At 38.7% G+C, this 24013-nt stretch overlaps 3 protein-coding genes across 9 annotated transcripts; 1 reads left to right on the top strand and 2 right to left on the bottom strand.

Annotated features, from left to right (window-relative positions):
* The first annotated feature begins 585 nt into the window (after positions 1–585).
* Positions 586–4687, top strand: scrn3 (secernin 3). Of its 4 annotated transcripts, none has more exons than XM_031297423.2 (8): positions 586–716; positions 951–1117; positions 1251–1432; positions 1644–1843; positions 2284–2496; positions 2598–2760; positions 2859–3039; positions 3143–4687. In XM_031297423.2, exons 2-8 carry the CDS (start codon positions 962–964, stop codon positions 3302–3304), a joined length of 1257 nt encoding a protein of 418 aa, XP_031153283.1. In that variant the 5' UTR covers positions 586–716; positions 951–961; the 3' UTR covers positions 3305–4687. The 4 variants fall into 4 exon arrangements, with proteins under 4 accessions (XP_031153283.1, XP_031153274.1, XP_031153264.1 ...); XM_031297414.2 differs by having other exon boundaries at positions 593–735; positions 3148–4687; XM_031297404.2 differs by having other exon boundaries at positions 593–735.
* A 167-nt stretch (positions 4688–4854) lies between these two features.
* Positions 4855–12161, bottom strand: gpr155a (G protein-coupled receptor 155a). Of its 3 annotated transcripts, none has more exons than XM_036003882.1 (16): positions 11855–12161; positions 11116–11635; positions 10056–10455; positions 9541–9709; positions 9286–9441; positions 8534–8617; positions 8287–8407; positions 8081–8165; positions 7851–7941; positions 7553–7748; positions 6459–6553; positions 6179–6313; positions 5660–5755; positions 5514–5578; positions 5248–5379; positions 4855–5077 (listed from the first exon to the last, which is right to left on the bottom strand). In XM_036003882.1, exons 2-16 carry the CDS (start codon positions 11585–11587, stop codon positions 4882–4884), a joined length of 2493 nt encoding a protein of 830 aa, XP_035859775.1. In that variant the 5' UTR covers positions 11588–11635; positions 11855–12161; the 3' UTR covers positions 4855–4881. The 3 variants fall into 3 exon arrangements, with proteins under 3 accessions (XP_035859775.1, XP_031153236.1, XP_031153249.1); XM_031297376.1 differs by having other exon boundaries at positions 6179–6309; positions 6461–6553; XM_031297389.1 differs by having other exon boundaries at positions 6179–6312; positions 6470–6553.
* Positions 12162–13465: 1304 nt separating this feature from the next.
* Positions 13466–22663, bottom strand: LOC116048322 (acetylcholine receptor subunit alpha). 2 transcript variants are annotated; one of them, XM_031297362.2, is made up of 9 exons: positions 22422–22663; positions 21199–21341; positions 21065–21109; positions 20644–20753; positions 20010–20205; positions 18681–18918; positions 14556–14779; positions 14077–14316; positions 13721–13984 (listed from the first exon to the last, which is right to left on the bottom strand). In XM_031297362.2, exons 1-9 carry the CDS (start codon positions 22462–22464, stop codon positions 13856–13858), a joined length of 1368 nt encoding a protein of 455 aa, XP_031153222.1. In that variant the 5' UTR covers positions 22465–22663; the 3' UTR covers positions 13721–13855. The 2 variants fall into 2 exon arrangements, with proteins under 2 accessions (XP_031153212.1, XP_031153222.1); XM_031297352.2 differs by lacking the exon at positions 22422–22663 and having other exon boundaries at positions 13466–13984; positions 21199–21390.
* Between the last annotated feature and the right edge of the window lie 1350 nt (positions 22664–24013).

The following is a 24013-nucleotide window of genomic DNA, read 5'->3' as shown; positions in this document are numbered from 1 at the left end:
TCAGAATCAGAATACTGAGGAATTTGCCTTGGTGTAGGCTTAAAAGGGGAATTAAAAAACGTCAAAATAGCTATCGACACCTAAATACAAAATATTAGGCCACATTAAAAAAGTATGTAAAAAGACACTATAACAAAATGTACATTATAACAGTTATAGAAAGGCATTGAAGAAAGGCGGTACAGTTATAGCTAGTGGGGTGTGCGAAAATATTAATCTGGGTATGTGAAAAGTTCACAGTAATAATATGCAAGGATAATAGTCCAGGATGTGCGTTAAGGTGTGCACAGCTGTTTCGATGATGAAAATGACAGATGAGAGATTAAATCAAAGAGTATAAGTAACTCATTGCGCAGTTATTATTTATTTCTATAACATTATTTCCTATCTGATCTCAGCAAAATAGGCTAGATAAAAAATATAGTTATTTTAAATGAACACTTATATCGTAATAATCTAGGATGAGGAATACAGATTAAACCATCAAATATGTTAAAAATGTGAGAACCGGCGTGATTCCACATTATTTGTTCGCTGTCATTACAACTGCTGAGAGCGCTGTGGAGATAGGTCTAGCAATGCGAGACTATCCTGGCTTCACTACGAATATAAAACGAACTTCAGCTCGGTCACGTTACTGGACTGTTTCCGCTTGGCCAGAACTGAGATCATATGGGAACAGAAATGGAAATAGAAACTTACAGCGGCAGTGCTCGGTAAGCCTGACAGCCATAGGTAAGGTTACCATGTTTAACATGGCACTACGCATGTTCTTATCTGGCTTTCTGGCCTCAAAGGTGTAGCTTACACCTTTATTTCAGATCAGTGGGGTGTAACGTTCAAGTTGTTGCAAGTGCATTGACTGCTTATGCTAAGGTAACTCTTAGAATCTGATCATTAAATATGAATAATAACCTATCCAATGAATTGTTCTTTCTGTAAACTCTCAGCAAGTTTCAAAATGCACCCCTACTCCTGTGACACCTTTGTGGCTCTGCCCCCCTCCACTGAGAGACAACGCATCATTTTTGGGAAAAACTCCGACAGGCCTTGTGATGAAGTCCAGGAGGTGGTGTATTTTCCTGCCAGGGACTATGGTGCAGGGGAGAAGGTTGAGGTAGGTGGCACAGACGGCTTGTTATTGACCTCCAACCATCAATTTCCCACATTGTGACTGCTCCTTGGTGAAAGTGCCATTGGATAACCATTAACAGTGTTTTGCCCCTGTGTCTTCTTCCTCTTGTGAACAGTGCACATACATAGAGATTGAGCAAGTTGCCCATACTTATGCAGTTGTGTTGAGCAAACCAGCATGGCTATGGGGCGCAGAAATGGGTGCAAATGAGCATCAAGTGTGTATTGGAAATGAAGCAGTGTGGGGCAGAGAGAGTGCAGATGATGACGAAGCTCTTCTCGGCATGGATCTTGTCAGGTAAAGCCCCTATACAAAGCAATTGTTTGTATTTCCAAGCTTCTTTTACTCGCCAAACTACCCTCAAATTAAAGTGCAAAGAGAAGTTTAATGACATAGTATCAACCAGAAACAATTAAGTATATATTTTGTGTTGTCATGTCAGAATACATTTGTGAGAAACACTAAAAGACAAAGCAAAACAAAAATGGGTGACTCTACAATTTTCCAGGATTGGACTTGAGAGAGCCAATACAGCTGAGAAAGCTGTGGATGTTATTACTGAGCTGCTGGAGAAATATGGCCAGGGAGGATCTTGCATGGAGGATGAGTGTAGCTTCACCTACCACAACAGCTTCCTCATCTCAGACAGGAAGGAGGCGTGGCTGCTGGAAACGTCAGGGAAGCACTGGGCAGCAGAGAGAGTGGAAGGTAATCAGAAAAAGAATAATATGAATAGGTGCCTATTTAAAATACAAGGCAATGAAATGTACCTTAGGAAGTCTGAAAACACATTGCAACTGGAGTCTGCCAGATTATTCTTTAATGAATATGGATATATTGGTATCTGTTTATATGTCGGCTGAGATTGCAGTACAAAAATGGCAAGGATATGTTTGAGGTTGTTTAAAACCAGTGTAACCATTATATAGTTTGTCCACCAGAGAGCGCTGGCAAGTTAATTTTTCAACTGTAAAATTTCCCACTCAGTACAATATTATGGTTATAACTCTTTTAAAATTTTCTGCCATTAATATAACCTCTGGTACATTTTTAATCGTACATTTTACTGTTAAGCTTGCTCAGGTTGCAGTCGAATAAAGGTAAGTTTTAATATTAGTGGCGAATCATCTCATTTAACACTTCTCTAGGTGGATATCGCAACATCTCAAACCAGTATGGCATAACAACTAAGATAGACAAGGAACATCCAAAAATGAGGGACTATGCACAAAGCCAGGGCTGGTGGGATGGAGAGACCCAGTTCAACTTTGCCACGGTCTACTCCTTTACCACTACAGCCAGAATCGAAGCCTCTGGGAGCCGATACTGTGAGGGGAAGAAGTTGCTGGATAAGAGCAACGGTTAGTAACGCACACTTCACTGTGGAGAATTGACACACAGGAGGCAAAAGTTACACGACTTCTACCACTCTTTATGCATGTGTTGACTTTATTTACTGAAGGTCACATCACTGCTGAGACAATGATGGATATCCTGAGGGATAAAGACAGTGGCATCAACATGGAGGGCATGTTCATGACAACAGGAAGTATGGTGTCTGTGATACCCACGGATCCTGCTCTGCCAGGGGTTCACTATTTTACAGCAACTCCAGACCCTGAAAGGTACAGCACTTGATCTAACTTCAACAGCTGATAAAGCATCCTTTGAATTCATTTTGCCAGCAGTTAATGATGATTTAAGACATTCTTTTGCACAACAGGTCTGTATTCAAACCCTTCATCTTTGTGAAGAACATTAATGAGCTGAAGGAGACGTCTTCTCCCAGTTACGGTCCAGATGACCCTGTGAAGAAGAAACCCCGCTTCCAGAGCAAGCCTGACCGCAAACATGAGTTGTTTGTCAAACATGAACTTGTGGCTGCCATCACTGAATCCTACAAGGTTTAACTACTGGATTTAATTTGGGACTGCAATTTACCTAAATTTGTAACTTTACTTTGTCTGCTGAAAATGTACTTAGAAATGTTTGTTTTTTTGTCTTTAGGATAGAGGAAAGAAGATCACAGAAAGCATGAGGAAGCTGGAGAAAGAAAAGATGACCCAGATGGAGGAGATTCTTTCACATGGCATTGAGGAACCAGATTTTTTGGCGAATCTGTTCCCAAGCTCTGTTCGAGAGGAGATGGCAGTGTACGGAAAAAGCTGAAACCACAAAACAGGTCTCCAGGGTGACATTAGCAGTATATGCTTCTGCATTTTACCTTTTAGTCAGGTATAAGTACAAACACACTTGTATAATAAATCGGATCACAACTGAATAGTAGTTAACATAATTGTATTAAAAAACATAAGGCAGCCCAGGATACATATGTTGATGTACAATGTGGAATCAAATGTTGACTTTTATGTATTTAATCATATACAGGAAGGAACAAATTCATTATGTGAGACATGTTTTGAGGGTTCGGTAATAACATTTATTTTTAAACAAATCCATATCATAAATATGCAGTCTTTGACTGAATTTGTGTGCCACACACTATTAAAGTATTTTTTTTTAATTAAAGACAATTTTTACACCAGTTTTCTCAACATGATTGAGTTAATAATAAACCCTTGCAACACAAAAAATATAATTTAGTTTTCTATTTATATTTCTATACCTGAGAGAATAAATGAATTACAGCAACTCATACATTCCCAACTTCCAATGTGAACACTTTCAAGTAAACACATGCATTAATGCCGTCTGAGTTCTGACACTCATTTCAAATGGTTATCACTTATTAAAAATGATAACCTTTTAATTTTGAAGTGGCAGTTTGCTAAAAAAGTAATAAAACAATTTTAACTTTAACTGAATCATAAGTTAAACTAACTACAAACAAACTAAAAATGGATGCAAATTTAACCACATCTTCCCTTTTTCTCTTTTGGCAAAGTAGCTTCGGAAGAAGATGATAATGCACTCTGAAGTGTCCAAGTAAATGAAATAATACATTCAGCAGAAGAGTGGGATATTTTGCCTGCAACTATAGTTTGTTTTATGAGGAAAGCTCTTTGTGCATTGTCACTCCCAAAATGACAAATTAAACAACTGAGTCCTAAGTGCATATATTGACTGTATAAAAATGCTTTTAAAAAAGCAGCAAAATCTTGTTTCACCCTTTAACATTGGTTATACCCGTTATGTTATTCTTGAAAATGCATATTAAAAGAAAAAAATCTTGGCTTTAATTGTTTTAGTTTTGGACATCCTTTTCAGTTATGTAAATATTTTACTCACTGCAGATTAAAGGATGGATCATCATCACTACAACCAGGTCAAACAGGGCATTGAAAACAGACAATTTGACATGTAAATAAACTAGCTGAGTACCATATTTATTTGCACTGGCAAATCTTCAAATTCTAATTGTCTACAACAGACAGTAATAATTTTAAGACTGACTTTTTGATTAAACTCTTGAACTCTACAGTACTAAGTAGTTAGGTTAGGTAGTTGGTAGTAGGTATTATTACTGCCATTTCAGGTACTCCCACTTTTAAGTTTTACTGCAAAATAAATGGTTTTGATAAAATGGCTAAACTGGGTTTACTGTACATGTATGATCATCTGACAGCTCATGTTTCTGTCCTGATTGACTGTTGTAGCAATGTTGCCGCAACTCAGGATCTCAGCAATTATCCTGGTGAGTGAAATGTTAAATGTAAAACTGCAAAAGTAAGACATAGGTGGTTTAAAAAGGGCTAATGAAAAAAATAAAATGTGGACCTTTCATCTTATGTCATGAAGCGATAATAAAGGCGACTGTCTTGGAAGCTGTGTTCCTGCTTGATGTGCTGGAGCACACCACCCTGCTCTAACCGTGTCCCGTAGAGTACGGCCTCACCATGGTCCTGAGCCAAGCCCACCTGCTGGAGCCACTCAACAAGTTCACAACCAAGAAAACAGTCCACCTTTGTCCTCTTCCCACACCTGAAAGTCAAAACGAACATTCACCCAAGGTCTATTGACTTTTTAAGGGTAGACACAAAAGGTATTGTTGTATATGAACGACTACCAGGACATGTTTCTCTGCACATCAGAGAACATGTTTATTCAAGACATTTCTCATCAACCTCTGACCAGAGCAGCAGTGCGCTCACCTTCTCTTTTTGACGATGTCATGAAAACACTGGTCCTTGTGATATTTGGTGAACTGGGTGCAGGTCATCCTGACTTCATCAGGTAAATCAGTCTGCTCTTCTTGCTTCTTTCCATACCACAGACTATATAACCTAAACACAGTCACAAAAACTAAATATAAATCCACTGATTGTAGTGTACACATAGTATATATACACAGTACACACTGTATGTTGTGTGTTTTAAAAACTCGTTAACCTAGTTTTGTTACGTAAATGTTCTTTACCTCTTCTTAAATGGCAGTATAATCAAATGTTTGTCCAGTCCAAACAGAGCAAAGGAGAGAAACCCCTGGTGACAGAAAACATGGCATGACATCGGTGGGACAATAAATGCTCACAATCTTGGTACTACAGTATTTCTAACACCAACCTGTCCATAGTTGGCCACAGCACAGAAGAACTGCAGCTCCAAGTAGAGTCTACCAGGAACCGGGTTCAAGAGCAACCACAAGCAGCTGGACAGGTTCTGTCATAACAGGAATTTAGAGGGATTTTATGTTTGAGATGTAAAACTAGCGAATCCTGTTGACAGAAGTATCCGTTACATAAAAATAAATGAACTGCCTTTAAAAATGCGTGCATTCAGTTTATTCAACATTTTTTTGATTTACAGAAACACACATTTAACCACATGACACAATATTCATTGGTATTTACTAGTCTTATTTAACATATTCATTATCTGTTAAGACCAATAAATAATATTCCAAATATAAGAATTAATGGGTTCCTTTGGAGAAGACTTCCACCAATACTGAGTGAGTGAGTTGGAAATTACACAGCTCAGCCATTTGTGTCTGATTTGGTTTGTGATGCACTGAATATAATGATGCAGGCAGTAAGACTGACTTCATGTCACTGTAGAAGTGAAAGGTGGTGGTTTACTCACAGCAAGCAAGCTGACAGTCAGAAGCAGACATAAGAGCACATGACGGGGCACTTGTCTATCTGCAACCTGTTGGAGCTCCTCCACTTGGACAAGCAGGCAGTCTGTGGACTCGCAGCGATTCCCACACTGACCTGAGGGTGGCAGCAGATTTGAAATACTGAATCTTATTATAATTGCAAAGAAAAGCTGTATATTCTTCGATGATTATGGTTGTTCTGTGCTAGTGCATATTAAATTCTCGCAGAATGAAAATGAATGTATTTTGCTTTATCAATACAATACCTGTGAGTGTGAGCGGTGGTGTGTTGTTCATATTTGTGCTGATGATCATGTCAGGCATGGGTTGGGGTGGTGCACAGTCACATAGGAGGCACGCTGATAACAAAGTGATAAAAGAGAGAGTGATTATTTACCATATTTATACAATATCCTCCCAGTTCACACTGGAGGCAGAAAGTGAATACAATATATGAGTAATACAAGAGTAATATCATAATAAAGCTGAGAGTAATACTAGTGCATGCAGTTTCACATTTCATTGGCTGGTATCAAAATATCTTGAATGTCTTGAGTCAACAGAAATGTTTTAATGCAACTTCATATGTGACCAGAGCCAATTTCCCTTTGTGATTTGAGTATTTTTAAGCCACTCCTACTGTATTCTATTTACCACTGACTTTACTTTTATTAATTTATTTACAGTACTTGTTGCAATGAAGTTAAAATCGTGATATACTGTAACAACCTAGTATCCTACAAACCACATTCATATAATGAATAAGTGTTTTTCTTCAACACTTGCAGAACTGGTTTGCATATTTTTGTAATAAAAGACCAATGAATCAAACCACTCCCTTCTTAACATCTCCTTTTAAAGTAATAGACTTAGACCATGGAGGTCCAAGTCATGTGTTTCTACAGCATCATTTGTGAGAGATGATGTGTTCAGTGTTGCATTGTTAACTTTAAATAACTAACTAAACTTATCAGGAACTTCAGATATGATGTTTCATTCAGATATTTACATTCACAAGGTTTAGTTCCTACTTCTTTCAGTGTTTACTTTGTGATTTTGTAACTGCAAAGGCCCTTTTATACTTATGCAATTGAAAATTATCTGTGTGTGGGGGGGGGACATCAGACAGAAGTTACATTGCATACGTGGCAGTTTGCTGTTGACAACTTGTAGATAAGGGTTAGTCTTGACTTTGGCCTTTCCTTTTAACTTGGGCTTTGACAACTGACAAACCACTTTAGATTAAACTTTTATATTAATTACCAAACTGTTGTACTTGGCAACCTGGTATTTATTCAGTGCCATCAAGATGACATGAATAAAAGTCTCAGTTAAATGGTCTCCATAAGAGAAAGTACCTTTGTTGAGATCCCCTGATGGGGTGACTGGCTCAAACAGAGTCTGGTTTTCTGGTTCAACCTCAGTCACAAGATCCTCTGCAGCGTTTTCCTCTTGAATTTGGTCATTGTGGGCCCAACTTCCTCTATTGAGACACACAAGAGAGCTTCCTCCCAGCAGTATACTGAGGGCAACTACAACTGTGGTGCAGATCATCTGTCAAAGAACACGCATACAGACTTTTAAGTAATTCTCTGCGGGTTGAAAAACTTTTCTAAAATGGCCGAAAATAGGAATGACTTCAACTTATGCTGTTACCTGTGGTTTGCCGTAAAAGAATGCTGAGTCAATCGTGTCAGGCATTTTTTCCCCAGAGATTAGCAACACAGCAGTTACTAAGACTGGAACCCTGTTAATATAAAGAAAACATTAACAACAACAACACTGATTTGACACTGGTTGTGGATATCTATCTATATACGTTTTAGTGGACCAAACAAACTAGCTTAGTTTAATTTCTGTGACCAGGTTCCTTTAAAGTGACTCACCCCCAGCCAGCAATGACAAACAGGCTGGGTGAAACTTTCACATCCTCAAAACTTTTCATGAGCACAAGAGAAAGTGCTATTAAACCTAAAACGACAAAATACACATTACAGAATTAGCAATCAAACTTCAGATTTCAGAGCTCACCAAGATAAATGAATGTAGTGTAATGTGAGGTTAATGTGGGTGTTGTGCATACACAACATACCTGGCCAAACATAAGTACTGTAGAGTGAGGTACATAATAATGTGAACGTCAGGACCTGCCCGATGAAGTTGTCTTCTTTCACCACAAAGTTCCACAGGATCATCCCAAAACAAGTTAGAAACTAGAAACCATACCATAACAAATACAGGCATTTACTCATGTGAAGTTATAGTTAACGGTAGATGGCTTGTCAATTTAATTAATGGATAATAAAATCAATTTAGAGAGTATGTGCATGTGTGATCACCTGTGCCAAGAAAAGGTTGACTGTAAACATGTGAGGTAGCCTCTTGAATTTCTTACTTAAAAACATAACAGTAATTGTCCACACCTGTCAGAGAAAACAATTTTTTTTACACTTTTGCACAGATGCTAAATACAACTAATAGTAAATATTGTTGGCTGGTTATTCCATTTAAAAGCAAAGGAAATGTGAAATTATTCACATATTTAAGAAACACAAAATATAAACAATTAAAGTATAAGATACTGCAGAATACAAACACACGTGAACATGTTTCATCACTACAAAGGTTATTCAATGTTTTCAGAAATGAGTTTAAGGCTCCTTAAAAGATACACTGAAAGTGGAAATTAATGAGGAAGTAGGTCCATATGTCAGTAAAGCATCTGTTTGGCCACACATCCTCTAAATGACTGAGCCTTTTAATGTTAACTTGCCTCAGTGGTTCAAGCATCTAACAAGAAGCCATATTTTCGTATTTTCTTTTCATTTTACATTGAACAGGAGATGTGTAATATCAATAGAGAAGTGTGGCATGTTATGGATGTAACTAACTAAAATCCTGGCAGGCCAAACTACTTTCAGTTATGAAGAGGAACATGCTGTAACAAATGCTTTATGAAGCATGACTTCACTGACATCAGTTTCCACATACTGAGATAAAACAAAATAAAGAAGGCACCAGCTGATAAAATCAATTATAAAACATAAGTCAACAACAAGTTTACATATGTCACACTTAAGTGTCAACTCACCAGTGCAACTAAGCTCACTATGCTTATGTTAAAGCTGACATTCTGCAGTGAATTCATCAAAAGCTGAGGGTCCATCCAGCGCATTGTAAGTAACCAGGCAGAAACATACATTATTGGAGCTGAGAGAAAAGTGCTGATCACCATCCCAGAGGTTACCTGTTAGGAAGCAGAATAAAAAATGGTGAGTTACAAAGAAATCAGTTCAGTATCATGAATGGAAGATAGGAGGTTGGCAGGTAGATGTAGGCAACTCACAACTTCTAGCTCCGCGTTATAATAGACAGCATAGATGGCCACACTTGGTGCGGTGGGAAACACTCCATAAAGAAAGGCATAATTAGAGAGGCTTGAGTGGTTCAAAGCGCTGGTGTTGCTATTGTCCAACAGATCCACCATGTCCTTACAAATCAGCGGCATCAGCAACCTGAAAGTCAAATCAAAAGACTGGTGTCATAAACCATTGTTTGAGGGGTTAGTTAACACTACACTGAAAATATTTACATACACTAGCTATTATCTTGCTAAGCACTCCTGAGACCTCTTAACATGTCATCCATTTGGTAAAAGGCTTGTGGTCTGAGAAAGGTTTGAGTCACCCAAACCATCAACACAAAACAACATGTTTGGAGCACTTTACAAAGCTCTAACCTGCTGACTCTCTACACTCCTAGAACATGTCTCATTATAAAGAGGTCATCTGATAACACTTAACCATCACGTTTACAAAATTAACATCAGGTGCAGTAAAATTGTTCGTTTTTTCCACTCACAGTTTTGCTGTGATGAGTAATATCAGTGTCACGACTGTGGATCTGGTTAATTTCCCTAACTGTCCCACCATGGACAGACCCAAGTAGAACAGAGCTGCTCCCCCAAAAGAGTTGGCCAAGCCGTCCACAAATTCAGCCATGAAGGGAGGGATGGTCTGGTGCAGTGCAAAATGGGCGATAATGCCGATGACAACCATGAACACTATAGGGTTCTTCAGGACCTGTAAAACTACAAGTCCCATGATCAGGAGTTTTCTCTGCTGGCGGTTTCCCTGATTCTTCCACTTCTGGATTTCGCAGAAGGCAAAGCCAATTGGATTTAGAAGCATCAGGGACACAGGTGCAACCAGGTAGATGTACTGGAGGTACTCTGGGTATGTGCTCTGGTAAAGGGCCTCAACTGTGGATAAAGAGGATGACAAATGACTCCATATTAAAGCCTGCTTGGCACATCTGACTTGTTGTTGTCTTGGGAGCAAGTTGATGCTGCTATAAATTCTGCCACACTTAAATGAAGATCAATGGCTGAAAAACATCCACTCTATTTGAAATTTGAATAATTGGCAGTTATTCAATCATGCTTAAATGGGTTTCTTTATTTTATTGATAACAGCATGACTATTGAAGCCTAAGCGACCATTAATGCACAGTAACATTACTTTTTTTCCCTCAAAATTTGACAATTGGGCCAGTTTTGCTGGGTTTCATGTACACCTTTCCATTTCAACTACAGCTAGCTGAGAATAAACATGGTCAGAGATGTGTTTATATTTCTGCAAATGTATGTGAGTACAAAATAATGAATCCCACTTTGTTTAGAAACTATTACATTCTCAGTATAGGAACATTTGTTTTTGAATGAAGGCAATGTTAATAAGGGAGGGCCCTGAAAGCAGTGATATACAATTATGTTTGCTAAGGTAGTTTACAGTGTAACACCTGGATAATTATAATTTTGCTTTGATGGATCGGCAAACATTAGGGCAGCATGATTACAGCTGTTGCAGCATTGAATGAAAAGCACTGTGGGTGTTGGCCTAGCTAAAGGTATTATACTTACCAATGGGATATCCCAAGGCAAAGTCATTGCTTTGGGTGGCAAATATGGAGAAAAGCCCAGCCTTACTATAGCGGCTCTCAGGACTGGCAACTATCAGCGTGAGGACGCAGACAATGAAAAATACAGACACTTTGGCAATGAGGATGCTCCATAGGAATGGCCAGATGACATTACCAAAGTCCAACAGTACCATGTTCTTGAACAACAGCGCTGGGAGGGCAAACTTGGACACAAAATTCCCCAATCCTTTGGCCTGGGTGGGCGTGATGATGTTTGCCCTCCCTGCGACGTATCCACATAATATTATCCCAAAGCACTCCAAGAGAGCCGGTAAGAGCTTGTCAATAGACATGCTGGATGAGAGAGCAGAGGAGTCAGGGTCTTCCTCCTCATATGAAAAGTTGAAGTTGGTGGTTCTGTCCATTTCCTCTATGATGTTGTTGATGATCCTCCCTCCAGTGTCACCTGTCATGCCTGGTTTGCAGTCATGTTAAAGTCCTGTTCGGCACTGCCAGATACTAAAAGAGGGGAATAAGCTACAGTCAAAGTAGGAGTTAAAGTGGTTAACGTTAGCCGTTACAGCCGCTGAACGGGCTGGTGCAAAGATAATCAGATAACCGTTAAAGTTAGTTTACCGAAACAGCACCATATGACTGACTCCTTTACGATTGTAAAGCGAAGTGTTACCATAGAGCCAACAAGCATTTCAATGTCTCATGTTTGAATTAAAGTTGCTCATCTGACTACAGTTGTGCCTCCTCATTTAGCTATCAAATGTCAATCAAACGTCAGTAGGAGTTACCATTAGCCAGCTAACTTTAGCTAACGTTTAGCTAGCTAGTTGGCGAACCGAGACTCACGGTGGAGTCAAAAAAAATACTACGTGGAGTAAAAACTATAAAGTCCACTGTTAGAAAACTGTCCGCATAACTATGGACTAGCTAGCGTTAGCTATTTAATTATGTGTCTTGTTACATAGCTAGTTACGTATTAATGCTAGTTTAGTTCCCACACAGCAACTTTCGTTATCCCTGATTTGACAACAACGATTTAACCAATCACATTATCCAGAGGGGGAGAGGGGCGGGGCTAACTCCACCTTAACGTTGGTTTAAGAACTCAAGTCTTCCCCTCTTATGAATGGCTTTGAGATAGACTCCTCTCCTCAGCCTTGCCATAAGCAACAAAAAAATGCTTGTATGCATTGTATTGTGAAGAGTTGCTTGGTAAGTTTTTGAAAATTGATTATTTCAATTATTATGTATTTGAATTCATATGTCATACCATTATTGTTAAATAGTTTATATTTTTTGTACTTATTTATTTCATACAAACTTAAATTATTATTTGCACAAAAATGCAGCATGTATTTGGCAGGTGAAAGATGTATGTGTTATGATATTGTTAAATAAAGAAAAACAGTAAGGTTCCCTTATGTTTAAGGGGTGGCACAAATTGTCAGGGAAACTGACTGAAATTCCTCATCACAGAATAAAGAGTCACACATGTAAAAATTGCCAACAAAAAGTCAGTTGGAAACAGGTCATGTGTCAATGTCACCCCCCCTGTACACCCCCACACCATATGATACCTGTACACATCCACCCAAGTTTTTTTTAATCCTTTGTAGTTTTAATGTTTTATTTATTCAGTTAAAGCTGCAGTAATCAATATCTTAATGTTAACAATGTATTGTATGACTGTATAATGTACAGAAGTGCATTGCATCCACCAAAGAAAAATAATTTAGACAATTTATGAGATAGTACCTGATAATTACGAGATCTTTTCTCGTAATTATGATAAGTTAATGCAATGCGCTGCCGTAGTAATGTGACAGCGGTTATTTAGCGGTTTAAAACTTAACTGAAATCCACAACTTAACTGTTTTGGTTCTGTCTCATCAGCGTCATTGCTTCATGTCTGCTGGATTTGTGAATAGACAACTCTAAACATGTGTTGAGCTTATAATGCAAGGTAACATTGGCATTTGTTTTTGAATGTCAAATAAAGGGTTGACAGGAAAATAAACACATGCAGTGTGAAACAGTGGTGAACAATCCATAAAGAAAAGCCATAATTGGAAAGGCGAAGGTGCTTTAGAAAGGTTGTGTTTCTATTGTCCAACAGATCACTTACAAATCAGGGGCAAGTGTAAAAGTATCATCAGCCAAAAGTCCAAACTCCATATCAGAGTTAATGTGTGATTGTATGGTACCTACATATTAAAATTTCTACTTTTCCACCTTTAAATTAATGAAATATTTAAAAATGTGCAACATAACTGGTCAGTTTGCCAAAGTTACAGGTCATAAAGATTCTAATATACAGTAAGGACACTGAGCAAGACTGCACTTCAATCACCCTGAAAAACGGACAAAACCCCTTTTATTTAGTTGTTCCCTATAAACATGTCAAGGAAAATAATCCAACGTTTTCTTTTGAATGAATTCAACATTTAAATTGCACACATATATTCCCTAAATAAAGAAAAGCAACACTGCTATGTCATAAAATATACTGAAGATATACTGTACTACTGTATACAACGTGATCCTTTACACAAATAGGACCAAAACACCAAAGAGTAAACAGAGACAGGTAATATACACTGTGAATGCTGCAAGGCAACTGAAGGCACTGTAGCCTACAGCTTCAAAAGTAAAGGTCATACATTTCACATTGAGCAACAAACGTGTCATCTGAGAAGTAAAACCGGCAAAACATAAGGTGTCTGCCCTTAGAGCATGCTCAACTCAATTAGACGGCCTGCAAACACACCTAACGTGCCGATGAGACAGACAGCCATGAACACACACAGCAGAATATGATCCAACACCATGGCCACAAACTTCCACTCTTCAGCAGCCTGGAAAGAGAAAATGCACAATGTGTCACTACACAAAAGCAAGACTCATTAAATAACCATATTAGTGACACTTTCTGTGTAAGAAAGATTACATTGTTGGATTCCTCATCTGATTTCATGGTTTCTGCGATGTACTTGACTCCTTCAATGGCACTGCGGACATCAGGGTTCTTGGTGATGGGTGACTGGTAGTGAACAGAAGAGGTCTGGTTGCCAGAGATGTCTGAGATATCAAAATCAGCACCATAGATACTAGATTTAATCTTATTTTCCTTCCCTGGGCGTTTCATTGTTGAGAAGAACATGATGTTGGGAATGGTTTCAATAAAAACCTGTCATAGAACGACAAAATATATGCACCATGTCAAAGATTATACAACATGAAAGCAGTTGGATTCAATTAAAAATAAAGATGTTCTGTCTGATACCACTAGATGGCAATATGATACAGAGAAAAATGTAAGGATTGTTCTCCAAAGCTTGGGAATAGGACTGATTAATTTCCAGTAATTCAGCTCTACAATCAAAACAATATATGTCATTATTGTTTCTCATCTGCTTATGTGCTCACCTTGCGAACCCAGTCCGGCATTGTGTGAGTGCTCGGGGAGCGGTGGTGGGTGTTGATGACAATGACAGTGATGATGATGGAGGCAATGACGAAGACCATGGTGAAGAGCATGTACTTCCCAATGAGTGGTACAGCGCTGGAGGTAGAGGGGATCAGCTCCACAATGACCAGCAGGAACACAGTCAGAGACAGTAAGACAGAGATGCTTAGAGTCATCTTTTCACCTGGGAGACACAAAATGACATCTTCACTGCTTCTATACCAACTTTTTAATTGGTCGATTAGAAGGGTAGGATGAATCTAATGGGAGCGTGAGATTAGTAACAGAATTGGAAAGCAGAAAAAAAAATTGACAAAACAATCTCAACTCAAGATCCATTTAGTAACACATAATCTTCACCAGCAGATGGATTTGCGTATGTGAGATTATCAAAAGCTTTAAACAGCTAGGTCCTTGATATCAACTTAATTAAACTCAGAAAAAAAACTATTTTTTTGCTACACAATATCTTATTCACTCATTTATTAAGACCTTCCTCTAATTTTTGCCTTTTTTCTTGTTAATTTCTGAATAATACATCTTGAGGACTCAAATCATTCAAATAATCATAAAAAATAATTAAAAATAAATAGTTCTTCAGGTGAACTGGTCACAACTGATAAACATGAAACCAAGGATGATGGGTCACAAATCAGCATTGCTTAATTTTGAGGGGCCACAAAGCATAATTCTAATTGAACATAGATGTAGTTAGGACACGTTGTGTTTTCAGTAAGATAATTAAGATAACTAAAAAACATTCTGTGTTATTTAAACACATCTTTACTTTAAAGGACACATTGAAATAACCCTGAAATCGGAGTGGAAAATGTGGAGCAACCGTAATACACTGCCACAAGGGAGAGCTGTTGCTATGAGTAAATAGTTCTAGCCATCCAATCAGGATTCCACCTCTATAACACAACAACACAATATGCACTGTTCACCCACACCAGCAAATCACATTTAAAGAGTGAGAGTTGTTGTTTCTAAACCCAACAAGTAAACAGATTCTGACACCGTTTCACAAGTAAAAAGTAAGACATGTTTTTGTTGCTCAGTTATGCCAGAGAGAGCATATTTTGGCACCAGCCTCTCCTCTACACTTTTCTGTCAGCAGCCATATCAGAAACTGGGATCAAGTGATGTATTATACATTAAAGCAAAGGTCTGCTTTCAGACATGACAGCACAGAGGGACCCTGGGTAATGAGGCAGACCTACACACTGGGAACACAGCCAGATGTGCACACAAGCAGTGCAGTTACTGCAGCAGCCGATGTAGCACCTCAGAATTAGGAACAAGGATTTGTCTAACACGATGTAAGTTATTATATCATATCTATGTTTTCATATCATATCATGAAAACAGAGCTAATTACTTTTGACAAAATAAATCAGACCTTTGATTGACATTTACTATCATAAACACAAACATACATACATAGAAATAGTTTACATTTTGGGATATAAGCTTATTTGATTTCCTTTTGAAAGTTAAGAAAATACCTCTGTCTGTGGGTTAAACATGAAACAACAGCCAGGAAACAATTAGCTTAGCTTAGCCCAAAGAGTGGAAACAGGGGGAAACAGCTAGCCTGGCTCCTACCAAAGACAACAAAATGCTCCGACTAGCACCTCGAAAGCTCACTAATTTAAACTAAATCTAATTTCTTATCTGGATACAGTGATTTCCTGGAGTCTTGTCGTCACCAAGAATGTGCCAGACGGTGAGCCAATTGGGCTTTAAAGGCGCTGATAGGCAGTGTTGGGAAGGATACTTTCGAAACGTATTTCGTTACAGAATACAGAATACATGCCCAAAAATGTAATTTGTAACGTATTCCGTTACGTTACTCAATCTGAGTAACATATTCTGAATACTTGGATTACTTCCACATTGAATTGCATTTTATAAGTAGGAATGCTGCCATCACATACAGCTTATGAAACACGCCTATTCTGGTGTGTTCTTCTGTTCCAACTGGCTGAATGTGTACCTAAACAAGCAGATAGATTGTTGTATTTGTAGTCCCGAACTGCATACTACAAAAATCTAACCGCAGTCTAAGCTACCAAGAGCTAATTTTAGCTAACGTTAGCGAACATGTCACACGGGGCTAGTCAGTCTTTCAACGGCTCTGGGGATAGTAAATCAGCACGTAGGAGAATGTAAAGTCGCACGTCAACTACAAAATAGCAAGGTGACCAGTAACACTACAGCAGACGACTACCCTTGGCTAATTAAAAAAAAAAACTTACTTTAAGATGCTTCTTCAGGTTGGAGGTGGAGGAATTTGGACGCTGAAAGGAAGATGGTTGCTGGCAAGCAGAGGTTGCACTGCACAGTTATATTTCGTTCTCCCTTCTCTTTATTTAATGTGAAATGCTGTTTGAATTTCCAATTTCCAATTTCCGCATTCCTGCCCTGGCTCTGTTGTGCCGGTTCCGGCTCCATCTCTACCTCTATCAGTGATCACGCAAATAGCTTATTTTTTCGTTTTCATATTGGGGCTTCTGGGAAATGCATGTAGTTGCGAGAGTGAATAAACTCGTGAAACAAAGAAGTATCGTCATGTAATCCATTGATTTCAACAATGTAACTGTATTCTAAATACCAAGTATTTAAATTGTAACTGTAACGGAATACAGTTACTCATAATTTGTATTCTGAATACGTAACGCCGGTTCATGTATTCCGTTACTCCCCAACACTGCTGATAGGCAGCTAGGGAAACAGTTAGCCTGGCTCTGTTCAAAGTTAAAAATCTGCGAAGCCTCAGTAACTATAAAGAATTTCTAATAAAGGAAGAAGTTCCACTCTCTCGTTACTTCCGGCTTCTGAACTGGTTGCAGTTCCACTCTGGTTCCGTATAGGGGGCGCTCACAGGCGAGTGCAATTGTGTGAATGAATGGTGGTCTATGGAGCTATACCCCGCAAAATCCACTTTTCTCAGGATATAATTTTTTGTCTAGTAATTTGAATGTTGCATTCGAAAGGGGAGGCTAAGAAAATACACACTGCTGGGTGTTAGATTTTTTTAAAGTGGCTTTTTTGTTCTAAAAAGCCTTTTAAAATGTCAATGACGTCATACACATATACGGCCAGAGATACTGCTTTACGGCAAGCTCTGAGTCGCTTCCTTTGTTCTCTCGAGGCCTCGACAACACAGCTAACAGGTAAGGCTCTCCCTGTCAATACACGTGCTAGAAAGAGGTTTGCCAATGTTTTAAAGACCACGCCGAAATATTCACTCTGACATTCTGGTTCCGCTTCGGATGCCGTCAAGCAGGATCTCTGGTCGTAATCAGTCCTTCACTGATCAATCAGCATTCATTAACAGAATACTAGCGTGTTATGGGCAAAAACGACTCAACCTGTAAGAAATCGAAAGGACATAAGTACTCAGTCATTCAACTTTCGACCTATCCGAATCCATGTTGAAATTGCAAAGACTACAATCAAATCTGAGATTTGTCAACAGCAATCAGGCGAAAGAGACAAATTCAGCCGTCTAGTTCCATAGAGTCCCATTCATTTTGCACTTGCCTGCAATCACCCCCAGTGGAACTCTGGTGGAACTGCAACCGAATGGGGCTAAATAGGGAGTGAAATGGCCCTCCGTAGACTGGCTCTGGTAACTAGCATGTTTGTAACTTGTTTGTTTAATCCATACAGAAACGGAAATGTAAAAACATCATGATACAGTTTTATGGAGGATTTTGTGCCAGACTTGGGTGGGAACAGTGACTGCTGAGTCCCATTAAACCAGTTTTTCCCAACTGTTTTTGGACAGATTAAACAAAATAAATATAACATGTTAATTAGTGAGCTTGTTGGACTGAGCCAGGGTAGCTGTTTCCCCCTGATTACCAGTCTTTGTGCTAAGCTAAGCTAACTGCCTCCTGGCTGAAGCTTTATATTTCACAGACAAATATGACAGTGGTATCAATCTTCTTATTGAAAATCAGAAAAAACGCAACTTTGTGCTGATGTTTCTTTTATGTCATAATGCCACTATTCTATTAACTGATACTTAGTGTTATGCAGTGAAAAGGAACAATGTGGAATCAGTGTCAACATACCAGAGTCTGTAGGAAGATAGAAGACAAGGCCAGTCAAGAAGGAGAAGAGCATGCAGGGGATGATGACGTTGACGATGAAGTACAGTGGGAGCCGCAGCATGAGGAAGTGGTAGGTGATGTCCAGGTAAGGTGTGTCTGGGCAGCAAGCGTAGTACACCCAGTGCTTCCAGCCGCGGAAATCCTTCATCACCCACTCTCCACTTTCCATAAAGTTACTCAGATCAGGGCGGTCACTGTCCTGGTAAGAACCAACGATGATTTCATTCAAATTCTTTATATATTTCTATTATTATATACTGTACTCTGAATTGTGTTTGTTAGAACGGGCGTTAAACTGTGTTTAGGTTGTATTCCTACAGCTGAGTATACAGAATCTGTTCTATAAAATGTGGTTTTAGAGAGGGTTGTGATGTTATGTTGCAAAGTTTGTTAGTATCCTGTTGACCTGGGGAAGACTGCTTATTCTTTATAAAAAAAAGGAGGAGAATACTGCCCAATGGTGCCCTGATGAAGGCTTATTTGCCAAAACACATCAACATTAGAATTAAGATGGTAAACAGTGTATCCTAGTTCTTAAGCAATAAAGAGGTGTTCAAGATGTTGTTCAGAAGGACTTGTGGTATTTGTTCTGATAAATTTCGACAGTCAAGAATCATATAAAGTCATTACTGCGATTTACACCATTTGTATTCTTAAAGGGCATATTGGAAAATACGATGACATTTTGGGAAATACATTTATTTGCTCTCTTGTCGAGAGTTAGATGACAATATTGCCACTCTCTCATGTCTCTATGGCATGAAGCTACATCCAGGAGACAGTTAGCTTAGCTTAGCATGAAGCCTGAAGGCAGCGGGGAACAGCAGGCCTGGCTCGATCCAAAGGTACAAGCTCACTAATTAATACGTTATATCTCTTTTATTTAATCTGTACACAAACCGTTTTGTTTTTATGGGACTCAAGGAAGTCACTACTCCCAGCCAAGAAATAGTCTGGAACAACCCCCGCATAAAACCGTAATATGTAGGAGTTTTTCCCCTTCGGATTCTGTACTGATGAAACAAGCAATCTATTATATGCTAATTATTGAGCTTTAGAGGTCCTGGTAGGCAGATTTTTACCTTTGGATAGAGCAAGGCTAGCTGTTTCTCCCTAATGCTAATGCTAAGCTAAGCTAACTGGCTGCCGGCTGTAGCCTTATATTATATAAACAGATATGAGAGTGGTATCGATCTTCTCATCTAAATCTCAGTGAGAAAAATAACTGCATTTCCCAAAATGTAGAACTATTCCTAGAAAGAAGAATAGAAATGGTCTGAATGGAATTACAGGATTGACAACGACCAAGTTTCCATCGTAGGTCCAGGTACCCAGCTTCATACTGCAGTTCTGGAGGTCAAAGGGGAAATGCAGCACAATGATTTCACAGTAGCTCTTGAAGATGGCAGGTGGGTTCCATGTGATCATTCCTGTGTACTCCAGCAGCACTTTGGTCTCATGAACGATGGCAAAGTCTCCATCAGCACTGGGGGCACACAAACACAGGCATTATCAACATGGGAGATAATAGGTTAAATGTTGACGCAGGGGGCCATCAGGGCCTGAAGATGGGTCCATGCTGCTGTCACACCCCAGTCAAACAGCGCTCCGCTTGGCACAAATTGTTGTGGCAGCGGAGCGGGTTGTCAGGGAAAAAAGCAGGGTGTCAGATGCAGCATATGGTGGGAGGAGGGGGGACCTGCAATACAGAGTCCAGATTTAGCCTAACGAAATCTGAGCTTTTGCACGCTGCATACTGGAGTATAGAAAAGTGTGATTCAAAACATCCCTGATAGGTGTGTTAATTGTTACTAGAGGTCTGGATGCTCTACGTCACGTATCACTAATTGTAATGAACAAAAAAGGGTTTATAAAATAATAAAAGAGGGACATGACATGGATCAAATATAGCCTGGTAACATACTTGTTGTAGAGAACCAGATCAGGCCGCCAAATGTCAGTAGAGGGAACTCTGATCTTTTTGATGCCACTGTAATCCTCTGGGTTCCACTGCAAATTCACATCTTTCCATTGCTGAAAAAAATCCAGACATCCAGAACAAAAGACAGTATATAGTATGTAATAACATTTTAAATGTTAATAGTGTTTTCAAACATATTGATATAATATATATAATATAATTATATTTCTTGGAAGCATTATTTTTTTTTCTTCACATTTTAGATATTTATAGTTTGTAGCTAGAGGCATGATGATGCATTTTTGCCCATCCCTTTCGTACTCGTTTTTATTTGTATACATTATTGAGGCTTTCTGTAATATGATGGTGTGTTCAAAGTCTTTTTTTATGAATTCACAACAACACAAACCAACATGTATCAAACCTGTTTCAGTCGCACGTTGCTGCTGACGATCTGGTTGACCTCATCCTGTGAATCCAGATAAATGTGTTTAGACAGTTGATGACAGTGAATCTTAATACAGATGGGGTGATGTGGTATGTGACATGAGACCTCACCACACTGATGAGCTGGATGAGCTGAAGGCCCACAGTAACAACCACCGAGTCCTTGAAGTGATTGACAGGACGGACGACCTTATTGTAGCCAGTGAAGAGGGTTTTGACCAGACGTGTTTCATCAGAGGAGGCCCAGGCGGCACCTAAAATAAAAAACACACCACACAGGCTCATTGATGTTATCGAAGGCATTTCAACGGTGAAATATGTCTTTCTTTACTCCTCATGCTGCCTCTTGAGTGTGTTGGATAATGATCATGTTGTGCCAAAGTAGAATATCGCTTTAAGAACATCTGATACTTGAGCAAGGCTTGACTTGAGATGAGTTCATTTAATGTGAGTTAAAAATAGATGTAGCAAGCGTCATACTATAGGTGTAAGGTGTTGGTGAATATATGCATGTACTATGTTTTTTTTTTTTAAGTAGACTGAAAAGGTCCCACTTTTACTTGGTGTGTTTAAAGTGTGTATTGAGTAAAGCACTAAAAATGCTGGTTATTAAATACATACATTTTGGTGATTTAAAAAAAAGTCTATATGTTAATTTGTTAAAGGTTTTGAGAAAAGTTTCCAGGCTATATAGCAGAGAATATCATGAGGGAATTTCAGTCAAGCACATGTTCTGAAACCTGTAGGCCTGTAGAGTAAATGTATGTATTTGCATATATGTATTTGGGCTCTAAATTTGGTAATACTGCACTCAAACATGCGATGGCGCCCCTGTAAGGTTGTTAACAGAGATGTTCTTATGCTTTTTCCGCTACATATCTGTCACAAGCCAAAGCAGGATCCCCTTTCATTTTTTAGCTGACCTTGAAACAAAGGTCATTTTACAGCAACATGTTGTTTGAATGGTTGAATGATTCTCCAGACATACAACTCAGTAAACTAAGGAATCGCATGATTATGCAGGTGACTTCATGTAGTGACAGACCAACAAAAGGTTAAAAAGCAAAATGAAAACAGCACACATGCCCTTGTCAATCAAAGAGCCACTTTGCACAGAATTCAAATTATTAGTTATTACTATTAGTTTTGTTATTTGAATTGGATCAGCTTTCACTGACTACAGAGCAGTTTCAATAAACATAATTAATGCAAACAGGGTTTAGTAATCGTTTTTATGGACTCCAACTTTCTCTAACTTCATTATTAATTAAAAACTAAAGTAGACATACATTTATTTCCACAGGTAACCAACACACATGTTCTTAAGTTCTTACCTGCTAGAATGACTAGATAAAAAATGAAAAATACAGTATTCATTCTTGCCAATAAATACCAAAACCAAGATCCAACTTCAACACGCTGCCCGTTGACCACTTGAGAATTAAGAAAGGTTTGACCCACCTAAAACATTCTTTCAGCACTGCCAAATGACTTACTGTACAAGCTCCAAGCTCTCCACTGGCAGCCTTGTTGTTATTGTCTGACAGCGAATGTGAGTGACTGGCTGTCAATGCTTGTCATTTGAGAGCACCACATTCTTTGTCATCTGTTATGAGATCAACATGCCAGAGTAATCCACCACTGAAATATCCCATCGTGAACTTGGCCACACACAACCTCGAGGTGAGAAGAGCACATGCTTGCTGCTGCTTTTTTGATAAACTATCATTGCTGTCTTTAAATCTGCATATACAGGTCCATATAATAATGTGTAGCCCCTTGAAAACACACATTGAGTAATGATTTTACATGTATAGTATAGTCTATATCGGCTTGTTCCAAGGAAAGCTTTCTACTCTATGAGTGATGGTTTCATGTGATGTGTTGGTTGTGATCATTTTAGTTTGGGTGACATGTGACATTCATTTGAGTTTAGAGCTTCTGATCTTGACTATAAATAAATAAGAAAGCTTTGTCATGTGTTTGACTTATTTAACTAAATCTGTTCTTTCTGTTCTTTGTTTTGGTAGCCAGGCCGGCCGCCTGTGCATGTTAGTGCATCTGAGTGCCTAGCTTTGAAACTATGAGCTAAGCCCCATTACCACATTAGCTCTGTCAGTACTGTTGCCATTGTTAGCGCTGTTAGTACTGTTAGGACCATTGGCGCCACTAGGCGCTGCCATTTCGGCTCAGCCCCCTCCATGTCGTATACAGCACCTTTAACTATCTGGCATGCAAAAAATCAACAAAACCCCAGAGCATTGCTTTGTCTATGTATAAAATGTACGATATGAGACGTAAATGTTTATATGTATATCTGTGAATTGTTTATGCATATTTATAAAAGGTTCCCTTGAACATTACTTCCTAAACCTTGAAATTATGCTTAAGGCAAATAGAATTAAATACTTTAACTAACCTTAATAAGAGTTTTAGTGAAGGTAAAACATTTTTTTTTGAGTAATGCTAATTAATACATGGTTACTCTGACTAACATATCTGCTTACATCAACATGTTAATGTGTTTTAAACAATTTATCAAATGTTAATATACTGCAGTGTTTTCTGTTTAGTAAGGTAGTTAGCCTTTCAGTGTGGATGATGAAGCTTTGTTTTATTTATTTTGAAAGGATTCTCATAGTGCCTCTCATGTCCAGTTGCCCCTAAAAATTAATTATATTATAATCCTAGATTATTCAGATTTATATTCAGATGTTAAAACAGCCTGGTGTGTTTCCTGGGGGCCAGGTGTTACACCCAATTTTCCCTCTTTTGCTCTGCACTACCCCACCCTGTTGGGCCCGTGATGGGTCAGGCAACTCAATTTCCTTATATCCCGAATGCGTTCAATCAGCTAGTCACTCAACTGCCCGCCTCATTCATCTCACTTAGGGACAAATGACCATTTTGGCAATGTTTGAATTAA

This window comes from Sander lucioperca, chromosome 8 (genome assembly GCF_008315115.2).
Source record: "Sander lucioperca isolate FBNREF2018 chromosome 8, SLUC_FBN_1.2, whole genome shotgun sequence".
In the NCBI taxonomy this organism is placed as follows: domain Eukaryota; kingdom Metazoa; phylum Chordata; class Actinopteri; order Perciformes; family Percidae; genus Sander; species Sander lucioperca.
Note: the sequence above shows the minus strand (reverse complement) of the source record. Positions and strands in the feature narration are given on the sequence as shown.